The 15,049-nt window shown below is 41.7% G+C and overlaps 2 protein-coding genes across 2 annotated transcripts in view; one reads left to right on the plus strand and one right to left on the minus strand.

The window, feature by feature from the left end:
* The window catches only part of Acsm2 (acyl-CoA synthetase medium-chain family member 2), a 38,749-nt gene extending 32,397 nt beyond the window's left edge, over nucleotides 1-6,352 (plus strand). Inside the window, 4 exon segments of the mRNA NM_144748.1 lie at nucleotides 461-588; nucleotides 698-797; nucleotides 1,712-1,831; nucleotides 5,662-6,352. Coding sequence (NP_653349.1) covers nucleotides 461-588; nucleotides 698-797; nucleotides 1,712-1,831; nucleotides 5,662-5,751 — 438 coding nt within the window. The 3' untranslated portion in view covers nucleotides 5,752-6,352.
* Pdilt (protein disulfide isomerase-like, testis expressed) overlaps nucleotides 1-15,049 on the minus strand; it is a 294,014-nt gene that overhangs the window by 111,290 nt on the left and 167,675 nt on the right. The gene's annotated exons all lie outside the window — the stretch shown is intronic.

A 15,049-nucleotide genomic window follows, 5' to 3' on the forward strand; every position in this document is an offset into this window, starting at 1 on the left:
GCCAGAGGCTCAGTTAAATAGAGGGGCCAGCCATGGTGGAAGTATTAACATGGGGTGAGGCTTTGGAATTCTGCTGGCTGTCTCTCGACCTTTCCAGTACAATGGAAGATCAGTGGGGAAATGCCAAATGGATTCAATAACCTTGTGTGGTGTTGTAGATGAAGAGAGGTTAAATTGTCTGTGGAAGGGAAAACGGAACCTGGACGGGGGAACAGTGAATATGTTAATATCATCTGTAAGATTGTGATTTAGGGTAGTAGGTGAGAGACTCTTAGTATAATGACTGAAATAAATGGAGAGAAGATCCAGGTTAGCTGGGAAATCCAAGATTGGTAGATTTGTGTTAGCTCCACCATACAGTGTACTTGGGTGGTGAACTAAAGTAACTATTTATAGAAGCTCTGGGGCAGGGGACTTAGACTTTGCAGACACAGTAGCTCTCTGTTTCTGTGCTCACTAGGACAATCCCAAGAAGACACAGGCTAATATTCGAGGAGACTTTTGGCTTCTGGGAGACCGGGGAATTAAGGATACAGAAGGGTATTTCCACTTCATGGGACGGACAGACGATATCATTAATTCCAGTGGGTGAGCACAGTTTCTGGACAAGAATGGGTATTCTAGGCTTTTTGTTCCACCTTGTTCTCAGTCCTAGAGGCTGGGTGTCCCATCTTCCCTGAAAGACATATTTTTGCAGGTACCGAATTGGACCTTCCGAGGTGGAGAATGCACTGATGGAACATCCTGCCGTGGTTGAAACAGCTGTGATCAGCAGCCCAGACCCTATCAGAAGAGAGGTGACAGAGCAGTTGTCAAACATGAGAACAGTATTATAAGGTGGTTAAGAACACAGATGCACAGGCTTGGTAGCTTGGGTTCACATATTGGCCATACTGCCAATTATCTATTGGCAAGCACCAAACTGCTTGATCACTATTTCCTTCAATTTGCCCATTTGTAAGGTGAGGGACTGTTGTGAGTTTTAACTGTGCTGTATATTTGCAGGACGCCAGGGACAAGTCTCAGCAATACCTGGAAGGATCTGTCTCTTAACAAGAGTAAAAGAGTAAAAGAAGAGGGATTTGGTCTAGAAGATGTAGCCCTTGAGCCATGCAATGAATAAGGAAAGCACCAGGGTTGCAAGATTGTACAGAGCTTAGGATGTATGTGAAGAGGGCTTAAGGCAGACACATGGGTCTGTGTACCGGTGCACTTCTTCATGGCACAGGCTTGGTGATGTCACATGTCTGGCAGATACAGACATGTGGCATGTAAGATAACAAGAGCCACTGAGAGAGCAAAAGAGGGCCTTTGACCAAGCTGAGTTATAGGTGGTTTTATTTCCTTTCCTGTGAATTACATATGAAAATTTTATCTCATCCTACAGATGAGTACATTTTTTAAGAGATTAAACAAACCATTTAAAGTTAGAGTCCCCAGTCTTGGTTTTCCTCCCAGCAATCTTTACTGCCCCTAGTGTATGAGCTGAGCCTGGGATCTCTTATCCTTGATTCTCATTCAAACAAATAAGTCACTTGAGAACACGTTGGAATGTTGGCTGTTCTTATCCACTTCCCATGTTTTCCTTTCCTTTGCTTCTGATATTTGGATGAATGCAGGCATTTAGTTGCAGTAGCCATGGTGGGTATCTTGATATTGATTTTGCTTTATCTCAAGAGACGATTCCTCTTGGTTTCCATTCTTGCTGTAGGTGGTGAAGGCATTTGTGGTTCTAGCCCCTGAGTTCCTGTCCCATGACCAAGACCAGCTCACCAAGGTTCTTCAGGAACACGTGAAGTCAGTGACAGCACCCTACAAGTACCCCAGGAAGGTAAGGCTGTCACCACCCATGTCCCCTGTGCTTTGCAAAAGAACATCTGTTTTATTTCTCTTCTTTGGCATGAGGACAAGGCCTCTAATTTACATTTCCTCCCTGCAGTGACCAAAATCTCTCCAAAGACAATTCTACAACTATCTTGGTGCATGAAAAATGGCCCCAGCCTTTAACTTATTCTGAATTAAAAGCCAAATTATTTAATGGAAGTTCCAGTAATTTCTGACCTCTACTTGCAGGCTGTACAGTAGGACTTTGCAAAAATATTCAGAACTATACAGAGTTCAGTTGCAATGATAGAAATATAAATCGAGGGGCTGGGGATTTAGCTCAGTGGTAGAGCACTTACCTAGGAAGCGCAACGCCCTGGGTTCAGTCCCCAGCTCCGAAAAAAAGAACCAAAAAAAAAATATATAAATCGAAATTTGCTGCTTACGTAATTGACAAGTCCATGAGTTGGCACAACCTTCTTCATAGTTCCAGGCATGTGTATGATGTGGTTAGAGATTTCTGTTTCATTTTTCCACTTTCCTTCTTCTGTATTGGCTTCATTTGTTGAAACATTCTCCCTCTGAGCTGCCATCCACTCCAAATATATATTCATAGCAACTTAGCAAACCGCAGTGTTTGCTAAACTGTATGCATATTCCCCGAAGACCAGTGATGACATTGGAATTGCTTCTTGCTGGGTTAAGTATCCACTATTAAATCATTCTATGCAACCAAGACAGTGGGGTGTCTTAATTGATCAGTTCTGAGTCATGTGGTCATCCCTGCAGAGAGTACAGAAAGGATGGGAGAAAGTTCTTCCCTACACCCAGAATGTGGTCTAAGTGAGGAATGAGAAGCTCTTCTGGGGAAATGGAAATGCCCTTAGTAGAAATGACAGAATGCAATGACTGCAGAGACTACCAGTGGCTTTCACTTTGGAGACCAAGGCAAGTGCACTGCCAAGGCAGGAAGACCATGTCTACTCAGCTTCTCATCCCTGCCTCTGAAACACTTGAAGAAGGAAGTAGATATTTTTGGTTCATGGTTTCAGAACTTGTGATCCCTGGTCAACTGACCCCTTTAGTTTTAGACATGTGACAAGGTAGAAATGTCATGGTGGAAGGACACAGTAGAGAGAAGCTGTTGACCTCTACCTCAACTAGTCAAGAAACAGCAATAAAGGAAGAGACTAGGGACAAGATACCCCTGGAAAGAATGCCCACTTCCAAAGAGCCCACTGCCTTCTAACAATGCCACCAGGTTCTAAACTCACAAGTGGATTAAACCATTGATGAAGATGGTGATCCAATCACACCTTCAAAGACCCTCCCCTGAACACTGCATTAGCCTTTAACACATGGGTTTTTGTGGATACTTCTTGTCCAAACTATAGCAAACCTAGTTGTTGGATTCTGTACAAAATAAGAGTTTGTACCAGAGAATAGGGAGAAACATACTTTGAGGCTGGGGTGAAAGTGAGAAAAACCATGTTAAACTTAGAGCCAATTCAGTTCTTAGTTATCTGGGGTGCCCCAGTGTCTTAGTACAGGCTAATTGTCATAGGTAGTCACCCTGAGAGTAGACCCTAGAGACTGATATTCATATCCAGGGGGGGTTAAAGAAGTTCTGACGTGCATCTCTGGAGAGAGGAAGAATGACAAGAGATGAAGAGGGAGCATGGAACAGAGTGAACATAGGCTGGGTTTCGGTCTCAGTAGGAACCTAGACAGACCATGGGAAGATCTGAAGACAGTCCAGAACTTTCCTGAGTCCAAGTGACGAGAGGAAAGGGCCATTATAGCCTCGTGTAGAACAGGCATGAAATCATGTTGCTGTGGGGAGGGACATGACCCTGGCAAGACAGTAATCCTTAGCCAAGACAATCTAGAAAGGGGTTGGTATGGGTCTATATCCTCCCTTCCTGCAGAGCAATTCAACTAAATAGCAAAGTCCACAACCAAACTTTCATTCTCAAATGAAAGGGGTGCAGTGCAACACATTCTTAGGAGCATGGGTAAAAATCAACTTCTGCTAATTACCTAATACTCTCTGTGCTCCTGGGTTTCCTCATCTGTAAAGTGGGGATGGAGGATATTGATGTTCCCTTCTGTATGTGAAGGATACAGTAACAAAACCACTGACATGGCCACTCCATGATTAATCGGGGAGGCTTTTACTTGTAGATAACAGAGAAGAGAATAGCAAGAGGCATCTGGGGTAGAATGCCATTGGCTACCTCTCTGGGACAGAGAGAGGAACAGAGAGAAGAGATCAGGAGAGGAGTAGACTGACCATTGCTAGGGCTGTGGAAGCAAAGAAGATAGCAAAATTGGTAGAAGAGTCCTGTCAATTATAAGGGGTTATAGTGCAGCAGGAGAAGGGTAAGTTATCTGGGACAGCCTGAGAACTGGCTTGAGAACTCTGATCTGTTGGAGGCTTGTTTGATTTAATAGAGAACTAGATGTCCTCTCTGGAGCCTGGGGAGCAGGGATGTGGAGGTGGAGTGAGGTAAATAAAAGCATCAGGTATTTAGAGCATGGCTGGAACAGAGTAAATATTTAATGAGTGTTTTAAAGAAGTTAAATGAGGATAGAAACACCTCAGCAGACAAGAGCACTAGCTTCCCCTCCAGGAGATCTTAATTGCATTCTCCAGATCCACAAGGCAGTTAACCATCTGTAACTCTAGTTCCAAGGAGATCCAATGCCCTTTTCCTGTGCCTGCTGGTACTGCATTGCACATGGTAGACATAAATGCAGGCCTACAACACACCCATATGCCTGCAATAAAAATAAATGTATTTTTTAATTTTTTTTAAAATATTTTATTTATTTATTACATATGAGTACATTGTAGCTGTCTTCAGACACACCAGAAGAGGGCATCAGATTTCATTACAGATGGTTGTGAGCCACCATGTGGTTGCTGGGATTTGAACTCAGGACCTCGGGAAGAACAGTCGGTGCTCTTAACCTCTGAGCCATCTCTCCAGCCCTATTTTTTAATTTTTTAAAAAGAAGCAAGACATGCAGCCATTCCAGATGTGATGGGTTTTGAATTGCAACTGGACATTTCTAAGATCAAGTGAGGGGGCCCAGTCATGCCATATACATATTGAGTGCATCACTCAAATATTGGCCCTGGTCTTTCCTCTAGAATCCCCAAGGCAACAGGTTCTTTTCCCTTGCAGTGCCCTTCCTACAACCATGCCCAACTCCTCTTCCTCTTTTTTTTTACCATAAGCAGAGTTGTTTTCTTCTTATCAACAAACTGAGCTCTTCCTTGTGGCTTCCTTCCATTCCTCAAGTGTGCTCAGAAGCTAAATAAATGGTAAACGCTTTAGAGCAGTTGGTCTTCATAGTTATTCAGCAAAGATCACATTTGAACTGCTAAGGCACTTGGAAGAGACAATACTATTGCCCTTTCTCCAAAAGAACATAAAGACATTACTATCCTTTATCATACTTAATGATTAAGCTGTGTCTCAAAAAAAGGCAAGGGTCCTTCCTCAGTTGGCTAGAGTAGGAACTGGAGCGCACAGTGTTATGTAGGAGCTCAGGTGTCTGCCTCTGGGCCACATTATGTTCATTTTTCATGACTATATGTAAAAGCCAATGTTCTCTACCTTCCTGTCATGTTCTAGCCAACTTCTTCCTGCCCTGGCTTCTTGTAAGGGTTCTTAATACAAAAAGAGACAATCTAGAACATCCGCATCCTCTATCCTCCATCCTCATTCACCGGGACCCTCCAGCCTTAAGTGCTCACAGCAGCTTCTCTTAAAAATCCAATGCCACTGTTGTCACCAATGACCTATGTCAATCTGATTTTCACAACAGGTGGAGTTTGTCTTAGACCTGCCCAAGACCATCACAGGAAAAATTGAGCGAGCTAAACTTCGAGCCAAGGAATGGAAAACATCAGGATAAGCCCAGGCCCAGTGAGACTCCCAAGGCTCTTGCTCTGTCTTTCCCAATCCTTTTCTTATGACTCCTTAGTCTTCCTATAGCAATATGAAATTATTCATGTAGAGGCATGTATGTGATTTAGGTCTTTGCTTGGTTATTGACACAGAACAATGACACGTTTCATGCTAAAAGAAGAAAGAAAGAGGGAATAAGAGGTTTGAAGTCAGAAAAGGCTAAAACAGCAAGGGAAAGAAATTGCCAATTCAAGTGGTCAGGAAGGGGTAGAGAGAAGGGGAAAGCAGAATGAGGAGAGAGAGAGATGAGAAGGAACTGGAGAGAAATAGAAAAAGGGTTGTGTAGAAGGACACTAGTGTCTTCGCCAAGTTGTGTCAATCCTTAGGGACATCATGCCCAAAGGAGAAGGAAATACCACTTACAGAGCATGCCCAAGGCACTGTTATACACTTGTCATGAGTCCTATACAGGTCATGAGCCATCTTACTTCATCTGGGTGACATCTGCAGGCTCATCTTCTGCACCCCAAAATGTACCACTTCCTGTAGCTCACATTTTTTGTTCTAGCTTTATTTCCTTGAATTAATAATAAAATCACTTCAAAATCAAAACTCTGAAGGCACTCTTTGGGCAAAACAGGAAGGGGATGTCTGTAGCAGCTTATGACCTAGGGATCCCTTAGAGGGCTGATGAATGATTCTGTTGATGATAAACCACAGGCTCAGCTATCAAGACAACCTGATCAGCCCATCTATGGGTCAAAGAGAGCTGCTGAGGGGCTGGAGCCTTGCCTGTAACCTAGAGACAAAGAGTTAGTGAACCTTCTTAATAGAACTGGGCAATCAGGAAATGGAAGCAAAGGTTCTCTAGAGTCGGTGCATCTTCTTGGAGAACACTCAGTGACAGTAACAGAGCACTGCTTACCAAACACTTGCCATGAGCCAGTGACTCTCATTCTGACTTCAGCCATTGTCCTCAGTTTTACAGAGGAGGAAGCCAGAGATCAGGTGATAATGCACAGTCACACAATAGACAAGTCACAGAGACAGGGTCTGTCTGTCCAACACCTGCGTTTGAGCACCCTCCCTTGCCTCATCAGTATGTTTACTTTGGCTACTACAGTCTGTTCTTCAGGCAAAAGAAAAAAAGGTCTCTACCAAACACATCTCCTTCCCTTGCTCCCTCCCTCCCACTAAAGTATGAAAACCCAATACTACGTTGTTTGATTGAACTCCAGATGTTTTTGTTAAGAAAAGTTGTTAAGTTTTAGAGAGTTCATCTACAAGGGTGTGTACATGTCATATTGTACACATATTAGATGGCACAGGCTCGTGCGTTTACTTGGGTTGCACACTGGTCTACATAAAAGTGTTTGTGAAGATGGCATTGACAAGAATAATAACCCAAAAATTAGTCACTGAGATTTGGAAATAAATCCTGGTCTGGTTCTTCCAGAACTAATATTTTAATTAAGCCTCATTGGGTTTCAAGGTTTATAAGCATATGAGACTTGAAAAGCTATTCTGTTTCAAGGTCTGAGACATTTCATGGACTGCCAGTCAGAACTCATGGGGGTATAGCCAGCCACAGAGAGGTCAAGTGGCAGGCAACCACTCCACACAGCTCCACAGGAGTAGATGATCACATTCGCTTCCCCACTTCCCCCATACCTGAGCATCCATATTTAACCTGCTCATTGTGAAAATTTAGGATGGTGTCATATCATGAGCTTTCCTCATTTTATACCCTCTGACACTGTTACCTTCCCCCTCCAGTGTCACTAACTTAATTCTAAAAAGATAAAATCTGATTGGCTGGTGTGAGTTGTTTATATGGAGTTTGATCCATATGGCTTCAGGTACCCAATATGGTTCACTGGAAGAAAACCAACAGAAGAAGGGGGCCCGTGTGCTCCATCAGCAGATGAAGGAACCTGCCACCAAATCTGATGACCTGAGTTCAATCCCCAAGACCTATATGATTGAATGAGAATCAACTCCTGCATATTGTCCTCTGACCTCCATAAGTGCAAGCACACACACACACACACACACACACACACACACACACACACACACACACACACACACAAATAAATAAGAATAAAGGATGATATTAGACAATCTCTAAGGCTAGCCTGATATTTAGACACAGCTCTTGCAAAGCTTACGGGTATATTTGGACAACTTAATGCCTCTCTTCTCTTTAGCATCTTTTCTCGATGCTTTTACTCTCTGCTCATTTCTCACACTAAAGTGGCCATGCTCGAAACTTCATCTAATGAAAACTCTAGGGCTAGAGAGAAATCTCTGTCCAGCCAAAGCTGCACTGTGCCATTTCAGTTTGAGTGATACCATCTAACCTAAACACTAGTTATCTGAGTCCCATACTCCTTTTCCTGACTGATCATTCTTAATCTTTGGCCTATTATCATTATCCTATAGTGAGAAAGATTATGTGTAAAATACACGTTCATGCATATACAGGTACACGTGTGAGTGAAAGGTTGCATTCACAAGAATGTTGTAATGTGAACACCAAAGGAAAGCAATGAGTGTCATTCTCTCAAATATCGTCTGTCTCCTACAAGAAAGAATTTTTCATGGGTCTGGAGATCACTTGCTGGAAACAGGGATCCTTCTGTCTCTGTCTCTGCCTCACTAGCACAGGGGTTACAAGCATATGCTACCACCTTACTTTTCTGAGGTGTCTCTCCCACCATGAGATTTTGACTATATCCCATCACACTGGGTCCAACCCATAAGCCCTGTCTTGGGTGTTGTTTATAGTGGAAGCCCTTTGCCTTTGCTGTCCTTCAGTTAAGACCCTGACTTGCTTCACTCTGCTCCATTCTTCTTGTCTATGGCTGAAATAAAGTACCCATAATAGTCTGTGCCTTTAAAGAAGGCTGGTGTGCATGACTGTGAAGAAGTCCCAGATCTTGTCTATTTCAACACATGAGGAAGATTGACCCCATTATCCTTCTGTTCTTCTAGGTTCTCTACATGTAATACCCTGTCAGTGACTTTTCAAAAGCAGTTATATCAGCCAGAACTCACCCTTAACATGCACAGCCTATCATATTTGCACACTGTGGCATAACAAATTAACCTCAAATGCTGCCATTTCAAACAACCATGCTTACAAATTCTGTGGGCTGGGAATTTGAAAGAAAAGTAGGAGTACTGGGATACACACACACACACACACACACACACACACACCCATGCTCCAAATACATCTAGGACCTTTAGTTGAAGAATTTGGGAGTTGAAAGTATTTGATTAATGTGATTAAATTGCCCCAAGTCCATATGTTGTCTGTATTTTACTGGGTCTTCTTCTCCAGGATAAGAGGAGATTGTGAAGGTGGATCCCTTGTGGTGGGATTAGTGGCTTTATAAGAAAAGTGATCAAGAAAGAGGCCATTCTGTCAAGGTCTATGCGAAAGGGACAGCAAACAGCTTTAGAACTCATGGAATGTGGCCCACTGGTTAGCACAGTCATAATGGGTGTGCCTTGGAGAGGCACTATGTGTCCTGACGACTTCTTGCTGTTGTAGAGCATCACTCTGCTTGTTACCCTTGCAGACATCATGTCACCCCTTAATCTATGAGTTGTATGAAAACTCTAAGGGGGTTTCCAGACCCTCAGTGGGCAGTGTCATAGGCATTCACAATAATTGTTCTTGATCTTTTTCAAGCATTACTGTTTGAGCAGATGAATGATTCAAATACTACCCTTAGAAAGAATTTGGAGAATTCTCAGCTGAGGAATATTGAATGGCTGAGAAGTACTTAAAGAATTGTCCAACATCCTTTGCCATCAGGGAAATGCAAATCAAAACAACCCTGAGATTCCACTTCACATCAGTCAGAATGGCTAACATTAAAAACTCAGGTGACAACAAGTGCTGGCAAGGATGTGGAGAAAGAGGAACACTCCTCCATTGTTGGTGGGATTGCAAGCTGGTATAACCATTCTGGATATCTGTCTAGGGCTTCCTCAGAAAACTGGATATAGAACTACCTGAGGACCCAGCTATTCCTCTCCTGGGCATATACCCAAATGATGCTCCAGCATATGACAGGGACACGTGCTCCACTATGTTCATAGCAGCCTTATTTATAATAGCCAGAAGCTGGAAAGAACCCAGATGCCCTTCAACAGAGGAATGGATACAGAAAATGTGGTATATCTACACAATGGAGTACTACTCAGCTATCAAAAACAGTGACTTCATGAAATTCATAGGCAAATGAATGAAACTAGAAAATGTCATCCTGAGTGAGGTAACCCAATCTCTGTCTCTGTCTCTGTCTCTGTCTCTCTCTCTCTCTTTCTCTTGCACACACGCACACACACAGGCATGCACCCACACCCACCCACACACACACACACACACACACACACACACACACACACACCCAAAAGCTTGAATTACCCAAAATATAATCCACAGACCACATAAAGATCAAGAAGAAGGATGACCAAAGTGCAGATGCTTTAGTCCTTCTTAAAAGGGGGAATAAAAATATTCATAGGAGGAGATACAGAGGAAAAGTTTGGAGCAGAGACTGAAGGAGATCCAGCCCATATATATACAGCAACCAAACCTAGGTAATATTGAGGAAGCCAAAAAGTGCACACTGACAGGAACCTGATACAGCTGTCTCCTGAGAGGCTCTGTTAGCATATGACAAATACAGAGGCGAATTCTAACAGCAAACCATTAAAGAATGGGCTCCCCACCGGAGGAGTTAGAGAAAGGATCAAATGAGGTGAATGGGCTTGCAACCCCATAAGAACAACAGTACCAACCAACCAGAGCTCCCAGGGACTAAACCACTACCCAAAGAGTACACATGGACAGACTCATGGCTCCTGCTGCACATGTAGCAGAGGACGGCCTTATTGGGCACCAACAGGAGGGGAAGCCCTTGGTCCTGCCAAGGCTAGATGCTCCACAGTGTAGGGGAATGTCAGGTCAAGGCCGGAAGGGAGATGGTTGGGGAGAGGGAACACCCCCATAGAAGAAGGGGGAGGGGAATAGGATAGGGGGCTTATGGACTGGAAACCAGGAAAGGCAATAACATTTGAAATGTAAATAAAAAATATCCAATGAAAAATAAAATAAAATATATGTTACAAAAGAAAAGAAAGTGCCACTAAAAAATGTTAGAGACAGCTCAAGGTTTATAGGTGTTATAAGGGATAGTGCCTCACCTTTGAAGATGTATCAGATACTTTGAACATGTATACTGTGAACATATATACTGTGAACATGTATCAGAATTTATAAGAGCTAATATTTCTCCCCCAAAAGAATAATTCTGATTCAAGACATTAAAACAACTTTAAAACTAATTTTTAAAAACATAAAAAAAAATGCAGCAGAACTGATTCCAGCAAGTTCTCACTCTGGATCTGCGGAAGCCCCGCTCTCCAGCTGTTTCTCTGCCAGCCACTTTCACATACTGTCTCCTTGGCAGGTAAAAATCAAAGTTCCAGAAACTTGTAATTTAGCAATTAGTTTTATATGTTAAGTACTCAATCCATAATACATCTACACAATAAATTCAGTGCCAATTAATAAAGATTTAAACCACCTACCTAGATAAAATAAAATTGACTTAGTCAACCTGGATCTGAATCATCCTGCTCTGTCGTCTCCATCGTGATTTCTCTTGCTCTTCCTCCTCTTCTCCCTTTCTACACGTTTTCCCCGCCTATCCTTCCTTCTCATCCAATGATAGGCTTTGCCTTATCCTTGCTGCATAATGACATCAGCCTACACATCACTCTTTCTGTTTAATTAAAAAAATTTTTTTTCATTAAATATAAGCTGTGCACAACTATTACCATTAGAAAATCATCTAGACGACTATGTTTTCTCAAAGCTTGAGTAGGCTATGAGAGTAAACTAGTCTTCAACTCCATGAGAAATCTGAGAATGACTAATATTACCTGAAATTATGAGAAGCACAAAACATAGCTTCTAAAACATAGCCAATTTATAGAGACCGCTGAGCACCTGGACAGTCCTCCTTCCTCAAAATATTGGAGTGTCAGTCTTCAGCCTTCTGGCCCAGCATCATCTGACAGAACTTTGTAATGCAGAATTTTGAAGTGCTGACAATTCTGGCTCATCAAAGATTATCAGTCAACTATTCTGCATAATGCATCCCTTTCTGGACAGTATTTGTCCATAGATGAATTGAGGCAATTCTTGCCCAGTGACTGTCTCGCCACAATTGGAGCAACTCCACTGATACTCAGTTTTCTTCTTTGAATCCAGGAAGGGGTGCTGTTGGGAGCAGACAGTTCTCTAGTCAAATGATCTTTAATAAAGAAATGTCCATAAATGCCATATTCTGTGGATTTCTCACACCTTTGAAGATTATCTATCTGTGCAAAGCATTTCTAAACTCTTAGGCCTTGACTACTGTTGGCCATTTCTAATCGAACTATCCCCAAAACACCTTTTTAATTACTCAGTACCATGAGTTTGTTATCTGTCTCTTAACTTGTATTGCTAATCATCTAAAAACAGTTTATAATGGCAGTTATAGGACTGAGTCTAAGCCTTGTACTTTAAAAATTTTTGTAGCAAGTAAATTCTATACCAAGGTAAATAATATAACTTTGGCTTAGTTACCAAATGAGATTATGGCCTTATGAATCAATCTAGCTAAATTCCTCCCTGTTAAATTATGACCATTTCTGAATTCCTCATAAAAACAACCTTAAAATCACCACTTTCAGCCCTCCAAAGTCCAGGGAATCGGGGCAACGACTCTTCAATAACTTCTTCAAGCTGTACCTAGGTGTTGAGAAATCCTTGTGGGGGTAAGGGGTAGGGAAAATGGAATGAATCTTGTAGCCTGATGTGCCTGTCTTGGCTGGACCCAGCTGAAAGTCCTTGAGATCAGGAATCCAAGCAGGTACATTCTCCAATATATAATTCTCAAGACAAATGTTTTATCGAGATAACTTTTTGTTGATTCTCTTGAATCAACTGTTTTTTAGGCAGTCTCCCTCTATCAAATCTGATCCATATAACTCTGGAAGGTGTCCAGAGCCTAATCACCCTTTTAAAAAACACAAAGACAAAACCTTTCTCCCAAAATACTGTGTTCTTTAGTCTGTAACCAGAAAAGCTTGTGTCTTGTACTCTCTCTCCCAGAGGAATAACATAACAAGAGCCAAAATCACAACCATTATGAAAATTAAAACTATTTTTACAAAAGAAGTAAGCTAAACAATAGTGTATGAGCCTGTTAGGCTTTTCTAATCTGTCATGCCAGGAAATTAACCCAAAATTCCCATGGAGCCCATGTTAAGAGAATCTGCGCTTCCTGTTGTGGTAAATATAAAAAATAACCACAAACCCTCACTAGCTGGCATCATCAAGCCCTATGGCCTTTAACCCCATAATTCATAAAAAATTCAAACACCTTCTATCAATTCCAATACCAATAAGAAGTAAGCAACTTATCAAACCAGGACTTTAACCCAAAATACATCGATCTGCCAAGCTGTCTACCTGGAGTGTCAGATTTTTATTTATTAATAACTTTCATAATATATGTCTGTGTTCACTCTGCCTGGTATACAGATTTCTTTTTAATAACTTTATTAACTTGTAAATATCACCACTCTCTACTTTGAGTCAGCGACTAATTTTCCTTAAGTTCTGAACCATGGGTGAAAATCTCCACATGATTTGGATAAACCCTGTACTCTTTTAACTATGAAAACAAATTTAATCATATTTCTGTCATTAAGAAGCAGGCAACTTGTCAAACCAGGATTTTTAACCCAAAATTTCCGTGGAGCCCACGTTAGAAAGAATATGAGTATCTTGTAAAACTTATTAGAACGTTAATGCTTTTTACTATCTTTAAAGCAATTAAACCAGACCTAAATTAAACCATTTCCCAAACAACTTTTGTTAAAGAAACAGGCAGCTTTTAATCTCTAACTCTCTGAGCTGTCAGTAATTATCACAGCAGGGGACCTACAGCATGCAATCCTAGCCTGGGTCTGTACTTCTTTGTTTAAGGTTCCTGGGCTTGAGACATCACTTGACTCAACATGGTGCTAGCCCCCTCTTAGAAAATAAAACTTTCTCTCTAACTCTTAGGCTGATAATCTTAACTTTCTAGTGAATTCTTGCCCAACACGTTGGTTCATCACCTATTACGATAAAAATTAGGAAAAAAAAAAAAAAAAAGACCGAACCAGTTCCCAAGTGTCCTCACTCAGTGCGGATTTGCAGGAACCACACACTCCAGCTGTTTTCACACACTGTCCCCTTAGCAGGTAAAATCAAAGTTCCAGAAACTTGTAATTTAGCAATTAGATTTATATGTTAAATATTCAATTCACAATACATCCACAGAATAAATTTGCTGCCAATTGATAAAGATAGAAACGGCTCACCTAGACAACCTGGATTGGAATTATCTTCTTCCGTCATCTCTGTCTTGATTCTTCCCTGGTTCCTCCTCCTCCTCTCTCCTTCCTAGACTTTTCTCCTGCCTACCCTTTCTTCTCATTCAGTGATAGGCTTTGCCTTATCCTTGCTGCATAATGATGTAATCCTACAGCTCACAACCATTCTTAACTCCAATTCCTCATGTACATATATGGTGCACACACATACGTGCAGGCAAAACATTTATACACATAAAATAGAATAAATAACTCTTTTATACATCAGTAAAACTCTTTGTTTTGCCCAGTAATACCTGGTGTCAACGAGCAATGATTGACAAGCTCTACCTTTGGAACTAGGGGAGCTTTAGGTATAAAGCAAGAACATGCACTTGTATATGTGTTGATAGTGTCAAGTTTCCCAGCCCCATGAATGTGATTGAAGGTGCATTTAATGTCTTCACTGCAGCAAAGACTCTGAATTAATCAACTTATAAAAAATAAAAAAAAGGTTGGTTTGGATTCACAGTTTCAGAGTTTTCAGCCCATGGTGGGCTGGACTCACTGTTTTAATCCTATAGCGAGGCAGCCAACATTCAGCTGATGACATATACATATGAGCAAAATGTCACTGCTCACAAGCCAGTAAGAAGAGAGGGAATTAGGAAGGGTCAGAGTCTCATACCCCTACTGTGAGTATGTCTTCAATGACCAAAAATGTCCCACTAGGCTACCTCCAGGCTCCACCTCCTCTCAAGAGTATAATCCTATAGCTCCAGCTTTCAATGTGAGGGTCTCCTAGGACTGCCAGTACCCAAGCTGAAGCATTTTGTCCAGATTTGCTCCCAGCACATGTTAAGACAAGA

This window comes from Rattus norvegicus, chromosome 1 (genome assembly GCF_036323735.1).
Source record: "Rattus norvegicus strain BN/NHsdMcwi chromosome 1, GRCr8, whole genome shotgun sequence".
NCBI lineage: Eukaryota > Metazoa > Chordata > Mammalia > Rodentia > Muridae > Rattus > Rattus norvegicus.